The 20584-nt window shown below is 37.5% G+C and overlaps 1 protein-coding gene across 5 annotated transcripts; it reads left to right on the plus strand.

Moving 5' to 3' along the window:
- Positions 1-3289: 3289 nt before the first annotated feature.
- On the plus strand, positions 3290-15131 carry MTRF1L (mitochondrial translation release factor 1 like). Of its 5 annotated transcripts, none has more exons than XM_021693364.2 (7): positions 3290-3587; positions 7992-8071; positions 9312-9495; positions 9993-10156; positions 11708-11825; positions 13246-13382; positions 14594-15131. In XM_021693364.2, exons 1-7 carry the CDS (start codon positions 3329-3331, stop codon positions 14792-14794), a joined length of 1143 nt encoding a protein of 380 aa, XP_021549039.1. In that variant the 5' UTR covers positions 3290-3328; the 3' UTR covers positions 14795-15131. The 5 variants fall into 5 exon arrangements, with proteins under 5 accessions (XP_021549039.1, XP_044773335.1, XP_044773336.1 ...); XM_044917400.1 differs by having other exon boundaries at positions 9312-9387; XM_021693365.2 differs by having other exon boundaries at positions 3500-3587; positions 9337-9495.
- The last annotated feature ends 5453 nt before the right edge of the window (positions 15132-20584 follow it).

Below are 20584 nucleotides of genomic sequence, written 5' to 3' on the forward strand. Positions count from 1 at the left end.
ATAAAAGAATAAAAGGTGGTTGTGTGTTCATAAAATTTTTCATTAAACCTTTTAGTTTAGAATAGTTTTAGATTCACAGAAAAATTGTGAAGATACCACAGAGAGGTTCCATATACTGTACACCCATTGTGACATTTGTCACAACAAATGAACCAATATTGATGCATTAAGTCCATGCTTTATTCAGATTTCCTTAGCTTTTACCTAGTGTCTTTTTTCTGTTATAGGATTTCATTCAAGATACACATAATATTTAGTCATCCTGTCTTCTTAAGTTCCTCTTAGTTGCAACAGTCTCTCAAACTTTTTTTGGTTTTGAGGACCTTGACAGTATTGAAGTGTACTGGTCTAGTAGTTTGTAAAATGTCCCTTAATTGGAATTTGTCTGATGTTTTCCCCATGATTAGACAGGTGTTACCAGTTTTTGGAAGACCACAGAAGTAACATGCTATTTATATCACATGATATCAGAGGTACATCCCACCATCATGACTTACCACTGTTAATATTGACCTTGATCATCTGGTTGAGGTAGCGTTTATTAGGTTTCACCACTGTAAAGCAATACATTATTAAGAGATCATATTAGAGGTAAATGTACTGGACATTAAAGCTGAGCTAAAAAAATTCTGAGCAGATTCCTCAGTACTGCTGTTAGGTTCCATTAAATGACTGCTAACAAATACCATGGAGAAAATACAGTGCAATGGGAAAATAAAACTCCAAAACTATGTTAGCTTGAATATTCACTTAATGGAGGTGAAAGTGAATTTTTTCCCTTGAACTATCTTTACTTTATCCTTTACATCCCTTGGATAGCAAAGACTTTAGTTTAATTGTCATAAGAGGTAATTTAAATCAGTAATCATTTTGTTGAGTGCTTTTCCATATTGCCCTCAACAGAACAATGAACACTGATTATTGAAATAATATAAAAGACTTGATTTTTCCCCCTTGCTTTAACCTATTTGTCATAAATACAGCTTCTTGTATATGATTTTAGGGTGTTTGCTAAATATAAAAAATAATTTCAATGTGTTGGTTCTGTAAAATTTATCATATTGAATATGTGCAGTTTTTTGCTACCATGTTCATTGTACTTAATAATCTATATCCATATTTTGTAGTCCACTCATAATAGTGGACCATAAAGGAATTTTGAATGCATGAATGCAACTTGAGATACATGCTTGGTTATTTTGCAGTGTCAGAATAACTGTAGGTACTTATAAATTGAATAGATAATCTAGATTATTTTTCCTCCAATTTAAGTTGTTTTGGGTTTTTATTTCCCCGTCCTTGAATCTATTTTATCATTTTACCTATGTACAGATAATAGACTTCCTGAAAATGCTAGAATCTTCAATATGTAATAATAGAATTTGAGCATGACAATAATGTAAGGAAATTCAGAAGTCTCACACTATTTTTTATTTATTTATTTTTTTTTAGTTTTCAAAGTAAATCAAACTACAGTTGTTTTCATTTAACGATACTGTGGAAACCTATGGATATTATTGTAAAATGCACATGCATTACACTTTTTAAAAATGTTTTGAATTAATAAAGAATTCACCAATGTATCCTTAGACAAGTTACTGTTTCCTCATTGGTGTAACACTATAGGAGTAAAAGGTACACTTATTTATATTACTTAAATTGCTTATACATCTTAGGGAATACAATAATTTCTGGCTGGATTCTTCACAGCGTTCCATCAGGTTTTTTCACCTTTTATAAATAATATTCTTTTTTTTTATAAATAATATTCTTGAAATGACTTGAGAATTCAGCTGAGAAATTTATCATACTGCGTTCAAGTGACTCCCACCATTTCTATGGTTTAAAAAAAAATTCAGTTTAGACTTGGGAAATAGCTGATTCTAATAAAGATTAAAAAACGACCTGATCAGTACTGTTCTATACTCCGATCAGAATTAAAATGGGTTTCAACCACTATCTTAAAGAAAAACGATTTTATAAAGCAGTGTGGCTTGAATACACAAAGTGAAACGAATAGTTGAGGTAATCAGTTGGAGCTTTTAAGTAGCAAAATCTATTTTTGCTTTATATAATTTGGAGAGTCATCTCATTCCTCCACTTCACTTTGCATTTGTATGTAGAGCTAAGGAGTGAATAAGAGATAATGCAAGCTCATCTTCCAAGAATTTTATACCAAACCTCAGTAGTTTTGATTAGACGACTTCGGGATGACTTAACCTTGCCAAGGGCTCCCGTATTTACCATTTGATTTTTTAAAAAACAAACTGCAAGAGTGTTCAGTATTTCAGCTCTCTCAACAGTGAAAACATTTAGTACACTGCGCAAACCAGTCAGGTAGTGGAATTCCCGGATTGAGTCAGCCCTTGCATCCCCAGGACTGTCTTGGTTATATTTATACCCCCATATCCATCCCTCTGGTGGGCTGTGAAAAGCTCTTGAAAAAATGCAAAGCGTTATACCAAGGAACCTCAGTATCCCTGGCACCAATCCGCTATCTCAAGGTTTTTGGAGGCAGATGGAGGTTGGGCTACCGAAGGCGGGACTCTGAAGGTTTTGCTGCGCTGTGGTTTATTGGAACATGGAATCACTCAATCTCTTTTAAAAGTAGCTAACGATAACTCGGAGTGAGAATGGACGGGCAAGAGACTCGGTGAGGAAGGAAGTCGTTTGAAAGCAAGTAAACTTCGTGGCACATAAAGGCAGGAAAGCAGATTTGGGGAAATCACTCTCCTGGTTGCCTTCGAGTAGACTAGTCCCGTCCTTACCCACCGTCAAAGAGACGTGAGCAGAAAAAGAGGAAGAGGAGTAAACACACACACAGCGATGCCCATCCTACAAATCACTCTTGGAGACGAAAAGCCAGGCTGGTACTGGAAAGGACTTTCGTGGCTGTGACCGCAACCCCGCTAGCGGACTACACTACCCTCCACTGCGGTACTCGAGATCCTCATTCAGTGCTTGGCAAATAAATCCTCGAGATCAGAAAACCGAGTGGCAACCTTCAGCATCCCCCTCCCTGCCCAACACACCGCCCTAGCACATTCAAGGAGGCGTTTCCGACCCAGCTTCTAAACGAGCCGGGGAATCTCTGGGACCCACTCGGATCACTTCCCGCTCCGCCCCCTTCCGGCCTCCGCGAATAATAAGGCGTTTAAATGCTTGCCACAAAATTCCCACCGAGGCTTTCGGGAGGCCTTTTAAAACTGGCGCGTGCGCCGGGCTGGTCACGGTCAGTTCTCGCCGGATTCCAAACTCCGCGCGGTGTCGCGAGATTCGCCATCAGAAACTTCCGGCTCTGGTCGTGCTCGGGGGTTGCCATTCAGCTATGCGGTCCCAGCTTCTTCGGAGTGCTGCTCGGTGTTTGTGGGCCCGCCAGGTTGTCATCCCGGCCCGCCGGCACCTAAACTGCGGAAGCCTGCCGCTGGAGGAGTTGTTCGCTCGCGGCGGGCCCTTGCGGACCTTCTTGGAGCGTCAGGCAGGATCTGAAGCCCAGTTGCAGGTCAGGGGGTCTGAGCTGCTGGCGGCGGCCAAACTGCTGAGCGAAAAGGAGCAGGAGCTGCAGGAGACCGAGCACTTGCTATACGGTGAGGGCCGGGCCCAGGGGAACGGGATTCAAAGCCGATTCTTGATTCTTCGTTTGCTTTTCCCACTATGCCCCTGGTCAGGTGTTCACACCTCCCCGAGTTAGAAGTTCTTTACTCAGTTGCAACCCTTTTTGGTTTAAATCAGAGGTCAAGGCATCGTTGTGTGCATTCTCATCCCATCTTTTCCTGTTTGAGCCCTTATAGTCCCTTGACACAATGCTCCGCCCCCTTTTACAGAATTTAAGTTTATTGATTGCCTGCCGTCTGGCAGATCTTTAGCTCACCAAGGACAAGTAAGGGACTGTCTCTGTTACGGGCTTGAGAGCAGTGTTTCTCAAAGAGTGGTAAAGAGACCACCTGCGATAGTGCCAAGAGAGGTGCATAGCCAGACCTTGGACTCAGAATCCGAGACCTAGAAATTGGCGTTTTTAACAAGTTTCCTCAGTGATTTGGTGTGCATTCAAACATGGATGGGTCCTAAGTTTCTGCATTTCTACACCTCCCTTTGGCTAGCATGGCTCTAGAGAGGGTCACAGTGTATTCAGGGAGAGAAAATTAATACCACAGATGAAACGTGAGAACAGATACCTGAAAAGACACCTAGGGAAAGCAAGGAGAACTTGTTGGGAAGGCCTTGTGCAGGGATAAAGGTCCACCCTTAGAGGATACTAAGAATAGTTTAACCTTTACTGATCAAATTTTACCATACTCTATTATTCAGGCTCAGTTTTCTTAAACTATTTTTATGTATTAACTCATCCAGTTCACATACCAAACTATGAAGTAGGTACTATTAGCCTCACGCACCAGAAGAGGAACATGAGGCATAGATGTAAAATAACTGCTCAGGCTAAACAGCTTCTAAGGAATGGAGTTTGGATTGGACTGACTCCAAATCTTATGCTTTCAATCACTGTACTCTTTGTTAACCAAGGAAGGGGAAAGATTATGGAGAGTGGCAGGTTGAAACACTTTATAAGGGTGAGGGTGTGAAATACTAATCTAAAAAGGTTGATTTTATCCTGTTGGCAGAAGGGAGCCAGTGGAAGCTTTTAGATTGAGGGAGTGAATGTTAGAAATGGCTTTCTTGCTTAGAAAGCTTGATCTGAGGTAGTTTCAAAGGCAACCTAGAACGAGATTGCAGATGCCATGGAAAACAGAAGACTAATGCAATAGTCTAAGTGAGAGGTAAGGAGCATCTAAATTAAGTGATTTAAGATAAAAAGTAGATGCCCCAAAGTGGAAAAAAGAATTAACTGTATTGGGAAAAATACTTTTGGGGGAAAATTAAATTGGTTTCATAGCTTAAACCAAGCTTAAAAATCAAGTGGATTTAAGGTTTAAATATTTTAAAAATCAAGCTATAGAGAAACAGAATGTTAGAAAATTGTTACTGGCAGAACACAACTCACCTTTATATAACGATAGAAAATAGCATTCAGCAATTCCTGAATTACTTTGTCAGACACCTCTAATTACCAAAAAAATAGGGAACTACTTTTTAGTTTACAGCCTAGTGAAGAAGAGCAATGTTTAAGAAGTAAAAATATAAGTGGATAAGTGCTTGTTTTAATTTCTGCAATAAGGAGCAATGTTAGAAAAAGCAAAAGGTGGCATTTAAATGGATCTTGAAGGGAATACAGGAGGTTGCCAGACAGTGCAAGAGAAGGAGACTGAAGGCAGAGGTGACCTGCAAGAAGAAAGTACCAAACTGGAAGATTAGAGTATAGCAGGAGCACAGAGTAGGTGTGGGTGTCAATAATGTAATAGAAACTTAAAACCAGAAAGACAGTTAACTAAGAACCCTTCCTGACAAAGAATCTGGATTTGTTCTTACAGACTGTGGGAAGTTAGCACATGTTTTTAAGCAGAGAAGTGACATCTTTTTAAAGAAGGATTAATGTTGGCCTCAGTGTTGAAGATGGATTGGGAGTATTTTCCAGGGACCCCAGTGGCTGACAGGCCAGTGAGGAGGCTGTTAAAACAGTCCAAGGAAGAGGTGGTGGTAAGCAGGGACCTCACCAACAAGACATTCTAACAATAGTCTGCATTTGGCGGCTTATGTCCTGGGAAGGGTGAAGAGCCAGAATTCTAAGAAAAATCTTAAGCTTCTGGGTTCAGAACATGAGTGGTACTGTAAGATGAGAATATAAAAGTTGGGTAAATTTTAGGAGAAAGATGTTTTGTGCTGAACGGGCAGCCATATTTAGCTAGGAGTACCTGTAAGGACATTCAGATAAAGAAATTCAGATAAAGATCATGGTCTAGGAGAAAAAACTACTGGCATAGGCGAAAAACTGAGCCTGAATAATCATATGAGAACTCTCAGCATATACCTGATAAGGTAAAGCTTGGAAGCAGATGAGAGTACTCAGGAAGAATTTGTAGAGGATACAAATAAGACACTAACAAAGACAGAAATACATAGTATTTGAGGAGCAGGCAGAGGACGAAGTTATAAAAGATCAAGAAAGAACAAGCAGAACTTTGGGACCTTGAACAAGATAAATGAAGGTATAAAAACCAACTAAAATTTCAAGTTAGGGATTGTTGATACCTGACTTAAAAAGGGCTCACCTTTTCAGCTCACACTGAAATAAGCCTTTAGATTTGGCAATTTTGTCATGGGTGATTTTAATAAAAATGGTATTATTGATATGATTATGAAATCCAGTGTAAGAACTTGAGAAGTAAATGAGAATTAACAAGAGAAATAATAAACATGGCATTTAATCTCCTGAAGTTTGGATAGGAAAAGAGGGGGTGACAACAAGTCGGTCCTTGAAAGGTTGAAGAGAAAAAGACCCTTTTACCTGTGATAGGTGCCCAGTAAACACGTTGATTAATAATACTGAATGAGAAAGAACTAGTGTATTTCCATTGCCTAGAAATAACTACTCAGTTTAAACCCTCTAGAGCCAGCAGCCATATATGGCTGACGAGCACCTATGATGTAGCTAGTCTGAATTGAGATGTACTGTAAGGATAAAATAACACAACAGATTTCAGAGACCTAATATAAAAACATAATTTTTAACATTTTTAAAGTACATGTTGAAATGATAATGGTTTGGGTATACTGGCTTAACAAATAAAATGTAGTATTAAAATTAAATTACTTCTAGACTTTAATTCCAATCTGCTTAGCCTTACAGAAGAACTGCACTTCAGAACTGAAAGGCACCTTAGAGGTCATCCAGCCCAGCTCCTTCATTTTTCTCAAGATAATGGAGACTCAGAGAAATTGTCATTGTTGGCCTAAGAGAACCTTAGTGGTTGAACTAGGACTAGAATTCATTTTTCCTTTTTCTGTTTCAACCCATTTGCCATTTCACCAAATTTCTTCCATGCCAGATTCTTGCCAGAATAATTTCCTGCCTTTCCACCAACACTTCCCATCATTGCTTATCTCACGGTTTGTGTTGTTACCTCTCCTTGAGTTAATGCTTCTTTCCATTTTCTGCCCATCCCCAAAATAAACACAAAAACAATCTTCTAGTGTGCTACCATTTTAATATTTAATCACCTAGTGTTTTAGGTTGTTATTCTTTGTTTTTCTCCCCTAGAAAATTATAAAGAAACTAAAATTATCTAAAACCCTGCCTTGAGAGCAGGTCTTACATATTATCATCTCTAATTCCCAGCATAGTTGGATCTTCATAAATGAACAAACATACAAACTGATACTTTGGAACAGTCCGATCTTTCACCAAAGTGAGCTGCTCAAAGAGAGCTATGTGTAAGAGCTAAAAAAATTTCTCTTCTCTCCTTTCTCTAGGTTGCATGTTGTCCATAGGATAGAGGGATGAGAAGGTATATTTTGTAAGATAAAAATGAAAACTCAAAAGATGAAGTAAAAGTAAAGCGAGTTGCGGGGGGAAGTACTTCATGTAAACATTCTGTGAACATGAGGCAGGATCTAAATACTTGGTGGATATTTATTTTATATTAATGAAATGCTTGTTAAAGAGACAATAAATAACTTTCTATTTTTTAATTCCATTGTGGTTTAACTGATGGAACCTTCAATTCCCCTTCTGGTTTAACTACTCATTGTATTTGTTAGTACTCTAAGTTGGAAAACTAAAAGCCTATTTTTTAATACGAATATTTCATGGAGGTAGAATTATAGAATAGTTTAATAGCTTCTTTATTTTTTTGTAGATTCTTTTTATTTTCCTTATACTTCTGTCATCAGGAAAAATGTTTTTTGTTTTAAGTTAATAAAATAAAATAAATAAAAACTAATGCATAAAATGCCACTTTTAATTAATGGCAGTTATTAAAGGACAAGAAAGACATTTTATTTTTCCCTTCAGCTACAATAATAATAAAATAATGACTTTGAATTCTGTTGGCAGTTTGACATTAAGGAAAACTTAACCTACTGCTTTATTTTCGCAGATGAAAATGAAGACTTAAGGAAACTTGCAGAGAATGAAATAAGCTCATGTCAAAAAGAAATCACTCAGCTGAAGCATCAGGTATGGAATCTGCAAAGAATAAAGCATTTGTGCTATTACTTCTAATGAATTTTATTAGAAGTTTATAAAAACAACTCAAGAACTAAGTAGCTTGTTATTATTTAGAATTATAAACCTTTTTAAAGCAGGAAAAAGCATACTCCATGTGGTCCTATTTTTATCATACCAAAAGGATTGGAGAGCCATGGAAAAAAAGGTGACTGTTAACGTTGATAGGATTTTTTGGAAAAGTAATGAAATAAATATCAGTATTATATCTGCCCCCTCTTTAGGTTATTTAAGAGAGGTGAGGGTGGGGGTAGGCAATGGGTAGAAGAGGTTATGGAGGAGTGGTAGATAGTGAGCTCCTTGGCAGCAGGAATATTTCTTTACGTTTGTGTCTCTGGCACTATTAGAGTGCCAGGCCTAGAGTGGGCCCTTGGGCTTTTAGAACTGAATTGTGGTGCTTTGGTTTTATATCTAGGAGAATCCATAGGCATTAGGTGAATAGTAATCATTATATTAAATAAGAACCACTCTTTGCTCATTCTGGAAACCAGAGCTTAAAGATTTACAGTAGTTATCTCTGAGGATATAAGTAAAAGGACATGGCGAGGTGAGGAAGGAGCCCAGAAAAGGGGGAGCTTAATTTAAAGATTCTGTCTTTAATCAAATAATGGACTCATCAAAAGTAGTGTCCTTACCACCCATTCCAGAGGGAAAGTTCCACTATGAAGTGAAAAGTCTCATGTAACTTGCCTTCTACCCATTTTCTAATTTTGTGAAATAAAAGGACATATGTTCTCTTCCAAATTAAAGAAGCTTAAGAAGATACAATGTGAGGGTTTTTTTTTTCTTTTCTGCTGTAGTAAGCTATAGATTTCAGAAGGATAGAGTTAGAATCTTCTTTTGCATTCTACACAATATAGTGTCCTACTCACAACAAACTCTTAATTAACTGAACAGAGAACTGACATAAAATTATACATGAACATCAAAAAGAAACAAAACAATGCAATGCAATATAAGCTTCAGCTGGGCCTTACAGCATTTATAATATAGTTGTTACACTAATATTTTATAGAAGTTATGCATTACTAGATGGTTCTCATTGGCAAGATAGTTGAAGAGCAATCAGCAATACTGTTTGCTTAGAGAAACTTTAATATTTAAAATCCTGCATCTAATAATTTAGCTTTATTTTTTGTTAAGTTTTAAATAATTCCTAATTATAGGAGGGGTGATATTTTTGTATTTACAGATTATTTTACTTTTGGTTCCCTCAGAAGAAACAGATGAAAATGATTTGATCTTGGAGGTAACTGCAGGAGTTGGGGGTCAGGAGGCAATGTTGTTTACTTCAGAGATGTTTGATATGTATCAGCAATATGCTGCATTTAAAAGATGGCATTTTGAAACCCTGGAATATTTTCCAAGTGAAATAGGTCAGTAAACTGTTTAAGTCGTTTTGGGAAGAGTACAGATTTAGTTTATCTACATGTGTACTAGGATAAGGGTTGGAAAGACTACGGCTAAGCTTTAGAATTTATTGATAAGGAAGCTTACCTGATTTTATGCTCATCATTCACTTAATAATTTTGAATACAAATATGCCAATTTTGAAGTGGTCTATAAGATGTTAGTCATTCACTACTCACCATTAAATGATTAATGGTCTTTTAAAAGGGGCCTTTTAGACATGTTATTCAATCAATTCATTAATACCATAAATGCTTTATGTTTAGTGGTTATTAGCAATAAAGGTATTAAATATTAAAACACTGAATATCATGGACTTGCTAAGGTTTTTCAGTGTGTTTTACATTCTGTATGCTTCTGTTGTTTTGTAGCTCTTTTCAGTGTAATTTCAAGATGGTGGAAGTGATGGTCAGTTGTTTATAAATCACAAGAATAATAATTCTGTTTTCCCAATGTTTTCAAGGTGGCCTTAGACATGCATCTGCCAGCATTGGGGGTTTAGAAGCCTATAAGCACATGAAATTTGAAGGTGGTGTGCACAGAGTACAAAGAGTGCCAAAGACAGAGAAGCAAGGCCGCATCCATACCAGCACCATGACTGTAGCAATATTACCCCAACCAACCGAGGTAAGGCATCACAGTCTCGCCTTGGAATCCTGGGCCCAGCACTGCCCCCATAGTAACAACTCATTTTACTAAACTGATATTCAGTACTAAATTCCTTTTCTTATCATTTGGCCTTCATCACATATTTTGGGTTTTTTGGAGAATCTCTTACCTCGGTCCAAAAAGTGTGATTTCACAACAGATGGTAACAATTTATAAAGATGTATAAAGGACCTAATGTTGCACTGTTTATTAATTTTTCTCCACCACTAAGCTTAAAGTAGTTATTCTGAGATCATCTCTATAGAAGAAACATTAGTCTACTTTAAATAGGGTTTACTGATTACTTTCATAACGATTTTTGCTTTGTCTGACTTTCCCAGTGTTAATAGTAAGAGTCGTGTTTTAACAACGGTAACTACTTAACAGAATTGCTGCTTCATAACCCAATCACACTAAAATGGAAATATATTGTTACAGTGCTCATAATGAATACGCTTCATTCTCACAAGCAAATTCTCAGTTTATGTATTTGTAAAAAAAAAAAAAAAAAAAAGTTGTTTTGCTTCCATCCCTTCTGCTGAAAGTGGTAAGAAATATATGACTTGTTTTTCCAGGATGAACTATGAATGACTGGTGGAAAAGGAAGTTTAATTGAGGGTTTCTATTAATTTGGGGGAAAGGTGCTCTTTGACTCTAAGTTCCTTTCTTTAGATCTAATTTTTGTGTAAATCCTAGATGTGGCACAGAACAGTTAAGGAAGAGCATGCAGTAGAATACATGGCAGGAGCCACATCTAGATCCTAGTCATTTTGGTTTAAGCATGTTGGAGATGGAAGTGGTTTACAGGAGAAGATGGGCTGAAGTCCATATTTAATGGTTCTAGCAACCGTACAAAGGAGCCACGGAGGGAGACACTGAGGGCCTATGAATGGTAGGAGGCCTGCTGCCAGGGTTGTGGACATGTCACAGAGGGTCCACAGCCGTTCATGAAACAGAGCTTTTTAAATCTAGTGCTCCAGACGTAACACGAGCATTACATTGATGTTGGATCCCAGTGTATGTATGACTTCTTGGCTTTGCCCTGTGCTGTTCTCATGTGCCTCTCCCCTGCCTCCAAATATGTTTAAGTCCTCCTTTATTTAAAATTAAACAAAATAAGCCTTCCCATTGTTCTTAAACTAGCATTGTTTTTTTCCCGTGTTGTCTTTTTAAACTCAGAAATAATCCACAGAAGCTCACATTAGTTCCTGTATTCCCATTTCTAATATTAACTAAGTTCTTCTGTTCATGTGGTAAGGAGAGGGTAATTTTACAGAGAAGTCTAGTTTTTGAGGATTTGGAGGGCTTGTTTTTGTTTTGTATTATATTTTGATCCACCACTCTTCTAAAAAATAGACGTTTTAAAAATGGTATTCCAACTACTTTATGTTCTTAAAATTAAAACCACCTTAATCTTCTATTAATTCTATACATGACATGTATTTATATTTATAAATGGATAGTTCTTGCCTTTGAACAGTTCATATACATGTGATATTTTTAAGTCCCAGTATTTCCTCTTGTGTATAGATTAATCTGGTGATTAACCCAAAAGATTTGCGAATTGATACTAAGCGAGCCAGTGGAGCTGGAGGACAGCATGTAAATACCACGGACAGTGCTGTCCGGATAGTTCATCTTCCAACAGGTATGTACTTATCCCTTCAGCATAAAACTTTGAAGAAAGAAATCAAATTCTGAATAACCTGACTAATTCTCCACTGTAATAGATCCTTAATTACCAGAATATATACTATTATTATAGTATATATTATTATTAAATACTTCATTTAGAATCCTTAGATGAAACTCTGCAGGATAATTGCAAAGCCAGGAAGACGGAGGGATCTAAGCCCAGAGAATTTCCATACTGGTGACCATAAAGAAAAGGTGTGGAGAGTGCTTCCAGGTAGCTTCCTGAAGCTTATACTTAGTAAATATCACTATTAAAAGAAAATCCGGGGCACCTGGCTGGCTTAGTCAGGTACAACATGTGACTTTTGATCTCAGAGCTGTGAGTTCAAGCCCCACGTTGGTGTGGAGCCTACCTAAAATAAAAAAATATAGGGGCACCTAGGTGGCTTGTACTCTCCCTCTCTCTCTGGCAAATAAAATCTTTAAAAAAAATTTTTAAAATTTAATAAAATAAATAAATAAAAGAAAATCCTCAGAATGAAGTCATTATCATAGGTTCTTCTTTATCAGAAAGTGCTCTAAATCACTATTTCTGAGCCTTCTTTGAAGGGAGGAGACATAGACTCCCTTGAGAAAGTGAAAGTTTGGACTCGCTACCTAGAAACATGCTCACCTGCAAAATTCTGTACTTAACTTCCAGGCCTGCTTCTCCATGAAGTCCACCCACAAACCTCCAGCAGTTCTGACTGTAGATAGGCAGTGGAGCTATATCTAAATATTTCTTAAGTCTTCCGTCTACTATCAGGGAGCACTAAATGTGCTTTACAGTCATTACTGCAGTGATTTACATGGGATAAAGCATATGGATAGCAAACCTCTGTTACCTAGAAAGAATACAGGAATCTCTTGCTGTGACCAGTCTCAAAGAGGCTTAATTCCCATGGATCAGCAGTGGTTTATAGGAACAGACTGATAGGTTTTTGTTTTTTAAAATATGAGGAAATCCTCGAGTTAAACTTTATGATGTCTATGTAATACATAGTATGTAAACAGGAATAGGAAAAAAATGGATGAAAATCCTCATAAAAATATGAATAGTGACTATCTCTAGTAGTAGGATTAACTTTATTTTTGTTCAGTGATGAGTAATTATTACTTTAAAAAAATTATGGTGGCTAGCTAAGGGTATGGGAAAACAATCCATATTAAATGATTAGTGCTTATTGTTCAGTATGTCTGCCTCCAATATGAATATATTTTCAGTTTTCTAAGAACCCTATAAAAGTCATTTGTTAATAGTCTTCCTTTTTTATTAGAGTTCTGTTTTTTCTCCTTATAAGGGTAGAAGAAAAAGAAGGAAAAAGAGTATTCCTTGATAATAAATGAAGATTTTCCTATTAAAACTCTTTAATAATTCTCATAACACTATTCAGGTGTTGTTTCTGAATGCCAACAAGAGAGATCTCAACTGAAAAACAGAGAGATGGCTATGAAGAAGCTACGTGCAAAACTGTACAGCATGTATCTGGAAGAAGAAACAAGTAAAAGATACAGTGCTAGAAAGATTCAGGTAAAACTGTATTTAAAAGATGCTCTGAAGGATAAAAGTATTTTTAGATAACCCAGTTTTTATACATGTTAAAGTTATTCCAATGTATTTGTTAAAATAAGGAAAGAATTCAAGTAGCTCAACCTAGGGTTATCTTTGTTTTATAGTAATTTTAAATCCCTACCCTGGTTTCTATATTCAAGGGCTTTTCTCAGACTTTTATTATTATTATTATTATTATTTTTTTTTAAAGATTTTATTTATTTATTTGAGAGAGAGAGAGAGAGAGAGAGAAAGAGCACAAGAGGGGGGAGCGGGAGAGGGAGAAGCAGACTCCCCGCTGAGCAGGGAGCCCGACGCGGGACTCGATCCTGGGACTCCAGGATCATGACCTGAGCCGAAGGCAGTCGCTTAACCAACTGAGCCACCCAGGCGCCCTTATTATTATTATTTTTTAAAGATTTTATTTATTTGAGAGAGAGAGACACAGCGAGAGAGGGAACACAAGCAGGGGGAGTGGGAGAGGGAGAAGCAGGCTTCCCACCGAGCAGGGAGCTCGATGCGGGGCTCGATCTGAGGACCCTGGGACCATGACCTGAGCCGGAGGCAGACGCCTAACGACTGAGCCACCCAGGCGCCCCCTTTTCTCAGACTTTTAATCAAAGTTACTAAAAAAGGATATATGGAATTCCCATTTTTGAATCCTTTGAAAATTATGGAAGAAAGTTGGAAAGCAAACTGAACTACTTTCTTCCTATTTGGTATTTAATTGTATAATTACAGAGCCCTTTATTAATTTATGGGAATTTATCACTGTGTCATCATTGAAAATGATCAGATTAATTCGCAGAGATTTTACATATATATATATGTATATATTTAGCTACCATTTGAATACCATCTCTGTGCTAGGCTGTATGTTTACATCATCATGGTGTTGTAGCTATTATTTGTTTGTATTTTATGGATAGGGAAACTAAAGTTGAAATAAATGCCTGAAGTCATAGAGCACTGAAATGGCAGAGAGAAGATCAGCTACAAATCTGTCGGCCTTTAAAGCCAGTATTCCTTTTTTTTTTCTGTTATGTTCCTATGTTGAGGATTCAAAATGTTTAAAACTTGGTTCTTACATTGTGTTTCAAATTATAAATCAAGAGCTTAATCTCCAGGTAAGTTAAATTTACAGGTTTAGTTGCCCTGAATCTAACTGTATCTCATATCTTTTTATATAGGTTGGAACTAAAGGAAGGTCAGAGAAAATAAGAACATATAATTTTCCACAGAACCGGGTCACAGATCACAGAATAAACAAGTCACTTCATGATCTTGAAACTTTCATGCAAGGGGAGTTTCTGCTGGATGAACTTGTACAGTCCTTGAAGGACTATGCTGATTATGAATCTTTAGTAGAAATTATTTCCAAAAAAGCTTAAATTGATTTATTATTAAAGACTTTTATAGCTTATGAAAATTCACAGCAAATTACATTGTGTGTAAATACTCACTAGTATTCTCTTAAAAAAAATGAGTTAACTCAGCTGGAAGTAATGTGTATATTTTTAAGACAGATAATGTATATAAATCTTCTCTTAGGGTATTAGTAAAAAAGTATACAATACAATCATGACTCTGGTTATATATTTTGGACTCTTCCTATGAGAAGTACACAAACAAAAACAGTACTTTGTTTTATGTAAAATGTTTAATAAATGATCACAAATTTGGGATAACTAGTGAAAAACCTCAAACATAAAATAATAGTAATATGATAATAAATACTGTATTAGTCAAAGTCCAATTAAGAGACAGAAACCATACCATGAATTTGAACAGGGATAATTTTGATAACAAAGAATTTTTAACTGATAATAGGATAAGCTATTAGGGGATAAGAGTGAACTCATACACTAAGACTGAGAAAGAGTACCCAAGGGAAGAACACCTTTGGAAGGGGCTTCCCTTCCCCCAGAGGTGGAATCAAGCCTACTGGAGAGAGCGTGGCTTTGGCCCACTTAACAGAAAAGTTTCCTGGGCTGCCCTGGGCCAGAGCTGGTCTGCAGGTGGTGGTGGATCAGGCCTTGCAAACAGAAAACCCTCTGGAATGGTAAACAAGCAGCCTCCCACCCAGGGTGTCAGCAAAACTTGCTATTGGGTTAAGCATCAGTTTCTATCTGCATTAGTGAGGATTCTCCAGAGAAACAGAACCAAGAGGATGTGTGAGACTTATTAGGAGGAATTGGCAGGTATGACTTATGGAGGCTGACAAGTTCAAAATTACAATGTGAGCGAGCAGGCTGGAGAGAGCCCAGGGAACTGAGGCTGCAGTTCCAGTCCAAAAGCAATCTGCTTGGAGAATTCTCCCTTGCCCAGGGGAGGCCAGTCTTTTTTCAGACCTTCCAACTGTTCGGATGAAGCCATCCACATTACGAAGGGCATTCTGCTTTACTCAAAGTTCATTGATTTAAATGTTAATTTTATCCAAAAACCCCTTACAGAAACATCCAGAGTAATGTGGACTAAATATCTTGGCACCCTATTAACACGTGGTCCAAGAGCACCCTGGGCAGCTGTGCCCCAGATCAGAAACAAGAAGAGAAGCCCCTTCCTCCTACATGTCCTTCCAGCACCCCCTACTGACAAAGCAACTTGGTACCAAAGGACACAGGTCCAGCTGCGGTAGCACAGAGTAGGGCAATGATGGGTAAATTTGTTGCCAAGAGGTAACAATTTGGTAACTGGCACAAACACCGATATATGTTACCTAATTTCAGTAACTGATATGCTTTCATATTTTTTTGGTGTTAGAAGTTACAAATATTATTTAATTATTTCCACTTGCACTGTTAAAAATAAGGACATTCTCCTCCTTAATCATTTACTATCTATCACACATAACAAAATTCACAGTATTTCCCTAGTATCTTCAAGTACCCAATTCAGATGTCTTCAGTTCTCCCCAGCTGCCTTAATTGGCTTCTTCAGACCAGGATCCAACTAAGGATCACACATGGAATCTGTGGTTACATTGTTTAAGTCTAGAACAGCTCTGCCAACTGCCACCCCTTTTCATGACCTTGCACTGAATTTTCATTTCAGAAGATCAGGCTACTAGGGTGGCATTTAACTTGTTCCTCAAGTCACAGTATTTCCTACAAACTGGAAGTTAGAGCTTAAGACTCAGCTAGTTTTGCATACTCCCTTTCCTCATTAAAATATATATGAAGTAAGTCAGGTTTGAATGCTGATGTGCTGAGATGTACTAGGTTCTCTAAAATACACTGACAGATGAAAGAAATGACGTCACCTTTGTGAAAGGAGAAGAATTACTGTTTAAAGTGCGCTTAAAGCTGAACCGGCATGATCTTCATCAGTATTTTTTCATCAGAAGATTTAAAAGAAGTTTAGTGGCTCTTATTTACCATGGGATTCCTGGTTATGATTAGGTCTTCTGTGAGAAGACAGACTCCAGAGAATTAGGGCCTAAAGAGGAAGGAAGCCTGGGAATGTCTGCTTGAGGCTGCACAGCTGTAAAAGACCTCTTGGTGTTGACAGGAACACTGAGTACTTAAGTACTTACTGTATTTGATAAACAGGAGACACCCCATTGTTCTGCCAGGGTGTGTGTGCTCCTTCATTACAAGGAAGAGTAGTAAATTCAACTAGTTTAGGGAGGGGAAGGGGGAAGGAAAGGGGATAAGAAAAGAGGAAAGAAAAGAACTGTAGGAAAAGTCCGTTATCCCATAAAGAAGAAAAGCTGGAAATGCTGACTCAAGTTTTTGAAAACATGAGATACACGAAGGACTACAATTATGAGAAGAGCTCTACCTGGTAGATAATGAATAAATGTTAAATTTATAGTAGTTACAACAAGGTAGGCTTTCCAGAGGAAAAAAAATGATTTAATTATTAAGGCTATATGATTAAAGTGTTAAAGAATTACAAGACATTTAGTTAACTCCCCAAATTGCCTGCCTTTCTCTGTTGGAATCTACAGTAATATGAATCCTTGTAAGCACATATACTACATAGATTTAAAACTACATTATTGTGGGCTAATGTGTTTCTCTTCGATGTATTAATTAGCCAAATTTCCTTTAGAGCTTTGTGCTTTCAGAGTAATTTTATCTTGCTAATTTATTCTTAGAATTTTAAAGCTGGCCAAAGATTACCAAATATATCAGAGAATTTTATTTTGAGAAAAATCCCTCTCCCTTGTTAACACTCTGCTCACGAAAGGCACTCGACCTTCACCAGAACATTTGATGAAAGTGGCTTTCAGTGAGCTACACAACTCAAGAATACAGCAGGACCTGTTCATTAGACCATATTCTGTCCTGCAAAAGGCCCATGCAAACCTGCGTCTCCCAGTTTCTTTCAGTTTCCTTTTTGAATGAAAAGGGCGTATCTACATGTTACTAAATATTACCACGTACTATTACTTAATTTCTCTTGACCTCTTCTAATAGGTAATAATTAGAAAAGTTGGATTGAGATTATGAAGAGTCTCGAATGTTGGATTTCATTCTGTAAACAAGAGAAGCTATTAAAAGTTTAGTTATTTCCCCCCCTTATCCGTCTCCACACCCCCTTTCCCAGTCCCATGGGAAAAGGTGTGAGCGCTGTACTAATGAAGGTGGAAAAGAGCTTTTGATCAATTTTTAAACTTCCTGTCCATTAGAACATCACAGCTGGTTAGAAATCATCATAGTACCTAGGTAATTCTAACAATATAAGACATGTATCAGTAGGTGTTTTATGAACACCTGCAGAGTAATTGGCAGATTCTGGTCTGTGAACTGACATTGGCTTCCACTTCACTAAAGAAGTTATTCCTAGGTCAGGGAGCAGATCAGCATGTACCACCAGACCTCTCACATTGTCTCATTAACGGACAAAAATGTGTTTTCTTCGTTCTTGTTTCCTCAGGACCTAACATTATGCTACAATAGGCACTAAACAGATGCCTAAAAGGCAATTATATCTAAAGTATTTGTCTACAAATCTGATATATTGTTCAGAAAAAAACAACAGAACCTAATTTCAAAGTGGCCTACAAAAGCAGTTAATCAAAACTCATTCAGCTGGAATAGCAATTTTGAAGAGGCATAAACAGACAATCACTATGTTTAAAATTTAACTTGTCATATTCCTCCATAACCCATTTCTCACTGTGTAATCTCCGCTTCCTTAATGGCACTACCATTCTCCCTCTCTAATTTAAAATATAGTCATCTTTAAAAAAAAAAAAAGTCATATTTGATTCCTCTTCCTCACATGCAGTTTATTGCTAAATCCTACTCTCCTAAACACTCTAATAATCCTCACTGATTCTATTACCACTACTCTTGTCCAGAATTACTTCTCTCCTGGACTACTTTTATGGGCCCCTGACCTCTCCAGGCATCCTCTCTATCTGCTCTCTAATTCAGGTTACACATGCATAACCGCCAGTTTCATTTTCCTAAAAACCAAGGCTCTGATCTTGTCACTCTTTTACTCCACAACTTAATAGGTTCCTACTGTGTTCCAAATAAAGCTCTAACTCCTAAGTGTGCATACAATACATCCATATCCATATCCAGCATCATTCCATTATCGGCCCATTTTACTCACCACTCCCGTTATGTCACATCAAATTCATTTTTTCTGATAATTGCACTTGCATTTAAGCTTTCCCCCATTATGTTCCTTATGCCATGCTACCCTCCTCCCTGGTCCCTTAAAAGACATCCCCAACAGCACTGGTTTTCATCTAGGGGTTTGTCCGTAGAGGCATCTGGCAATGTTTGGAGGGGACATTTGGCAATGTTTGGAGACAGCAGGAGTTGGAGGCTGAGGATGCTGTTAATAAACTCCCTACAATGCACAGGACAGCCCCCCACAACAAAAAATTATCTGACTAAAAATGTCAACAGTGCTGAAGTTAAGAAACCCTGTCCAACAGATTATTCCCTTATCCTGGCATATAAAAGTAATGTCTCTGTTCTCTAAAAATTCCCAATGTAACGTGATGTATTTATCCAGTGTTGCACTATTGCTAAATCTTATACCCCTTATCTCCTCCCCTCTATGCTCATGATGCTTTTATTCAAAGATTATTTACTGAGCATCTGTTATGTCTATTAGATGGCAGTCCCAGATAGTAAGCACAAGCACAGGTACCATATCCCAATTATTTCCAGATACCCTATGACGTCTTGTATGCTATAGGTCTGCAATAAGAATTTGCTGAAAGAGGGCAACTCTCTCTGTGCTTCATTTTGTACCTAAAAACTCAACAATTCTGATCTTAATGTACAGGAAGAAAGAGGTTACATACACCTATTGACATCTACTAAAATTCAAAATGGCCATTTCTACGTTTCTCACTAAAAATGAAATTAACAGGAGGGCACCTGGGTGCCTCAGTCATTAAGCGTCTGCCTTCGGCTCGGGTCAAGATCCCAGGGTCCTGGGATCGAGCCCGCATTGAGCCCCGCATCTGGCTCCCTGCTTGGCGGGAAGCCTACTTCTCCCTCTCCCACTCCCCCCGCTTGTGTTCCCTCTCTGTCAAATGAATAAATAAAATCTTTAAAAAAAGAAAAATTAAAAATAAGTAAAAATGAATTAACAGGGGGTCATGAACCCACTGAACAAGTTGTCAGTTAAAAATATTTCATAATAGGGGCACCTGGGTGGCTCAGTCGTTAAGCGTCTGCCTTCGGCTCAGGTCATGGTCCCAGGGTCCTGGGATCGAGCCCTGCATCAGGGTTCCTGCTCAGCGGGAAGCCTGTTTCTCCCTCCCCCACTCCCCCTGCTTGTGTTCCCTCTCCTGTTGTGTCTCTGTCAAATAAATAAATATAATCTTTAAAAAATTTTTTTTCATAATAATCAATTAAACCTCTAACAATTAAAATCAACATTAAATAACTTAATAGCCTGAAAAGGACTTTCAGAAACTTTTCTAGTATGCAATAAAATATGCTTAGCTATGTATATTACCTTATATTGCTACAATAATTTTAATTTTTCCAATAATATATCTTAGCCTTTTCCTGAAAAAATAAATAACTGCTGGAGAATATCTTTTAAACAGTGGTTAAAAGCCAATATAGTCCAGGTGCTCAATTAATTTAATGAAAACCCTTCCTCCCCTCAAATTTCATACATTTGTCTACATCTGAAAATAAAAGAGGAATAAAGATGATCTCTAAGGCCAAATGGGGAAGTAATGTGAAAATGTA

This window comes from Neomonachus schauinslandi, chromosome 8 (genome assembly GCF_002201575.2).
Source record: "Neomonachus schauinslandi chromosome 8, ASM220157v2, whole genome shotgun sequence".
NCBI lineage: Eukaryota > Metazoa > Chordata > Mammalia > Carnivora > Phocidae > Neomonachus > Neomonachus schauinslandi.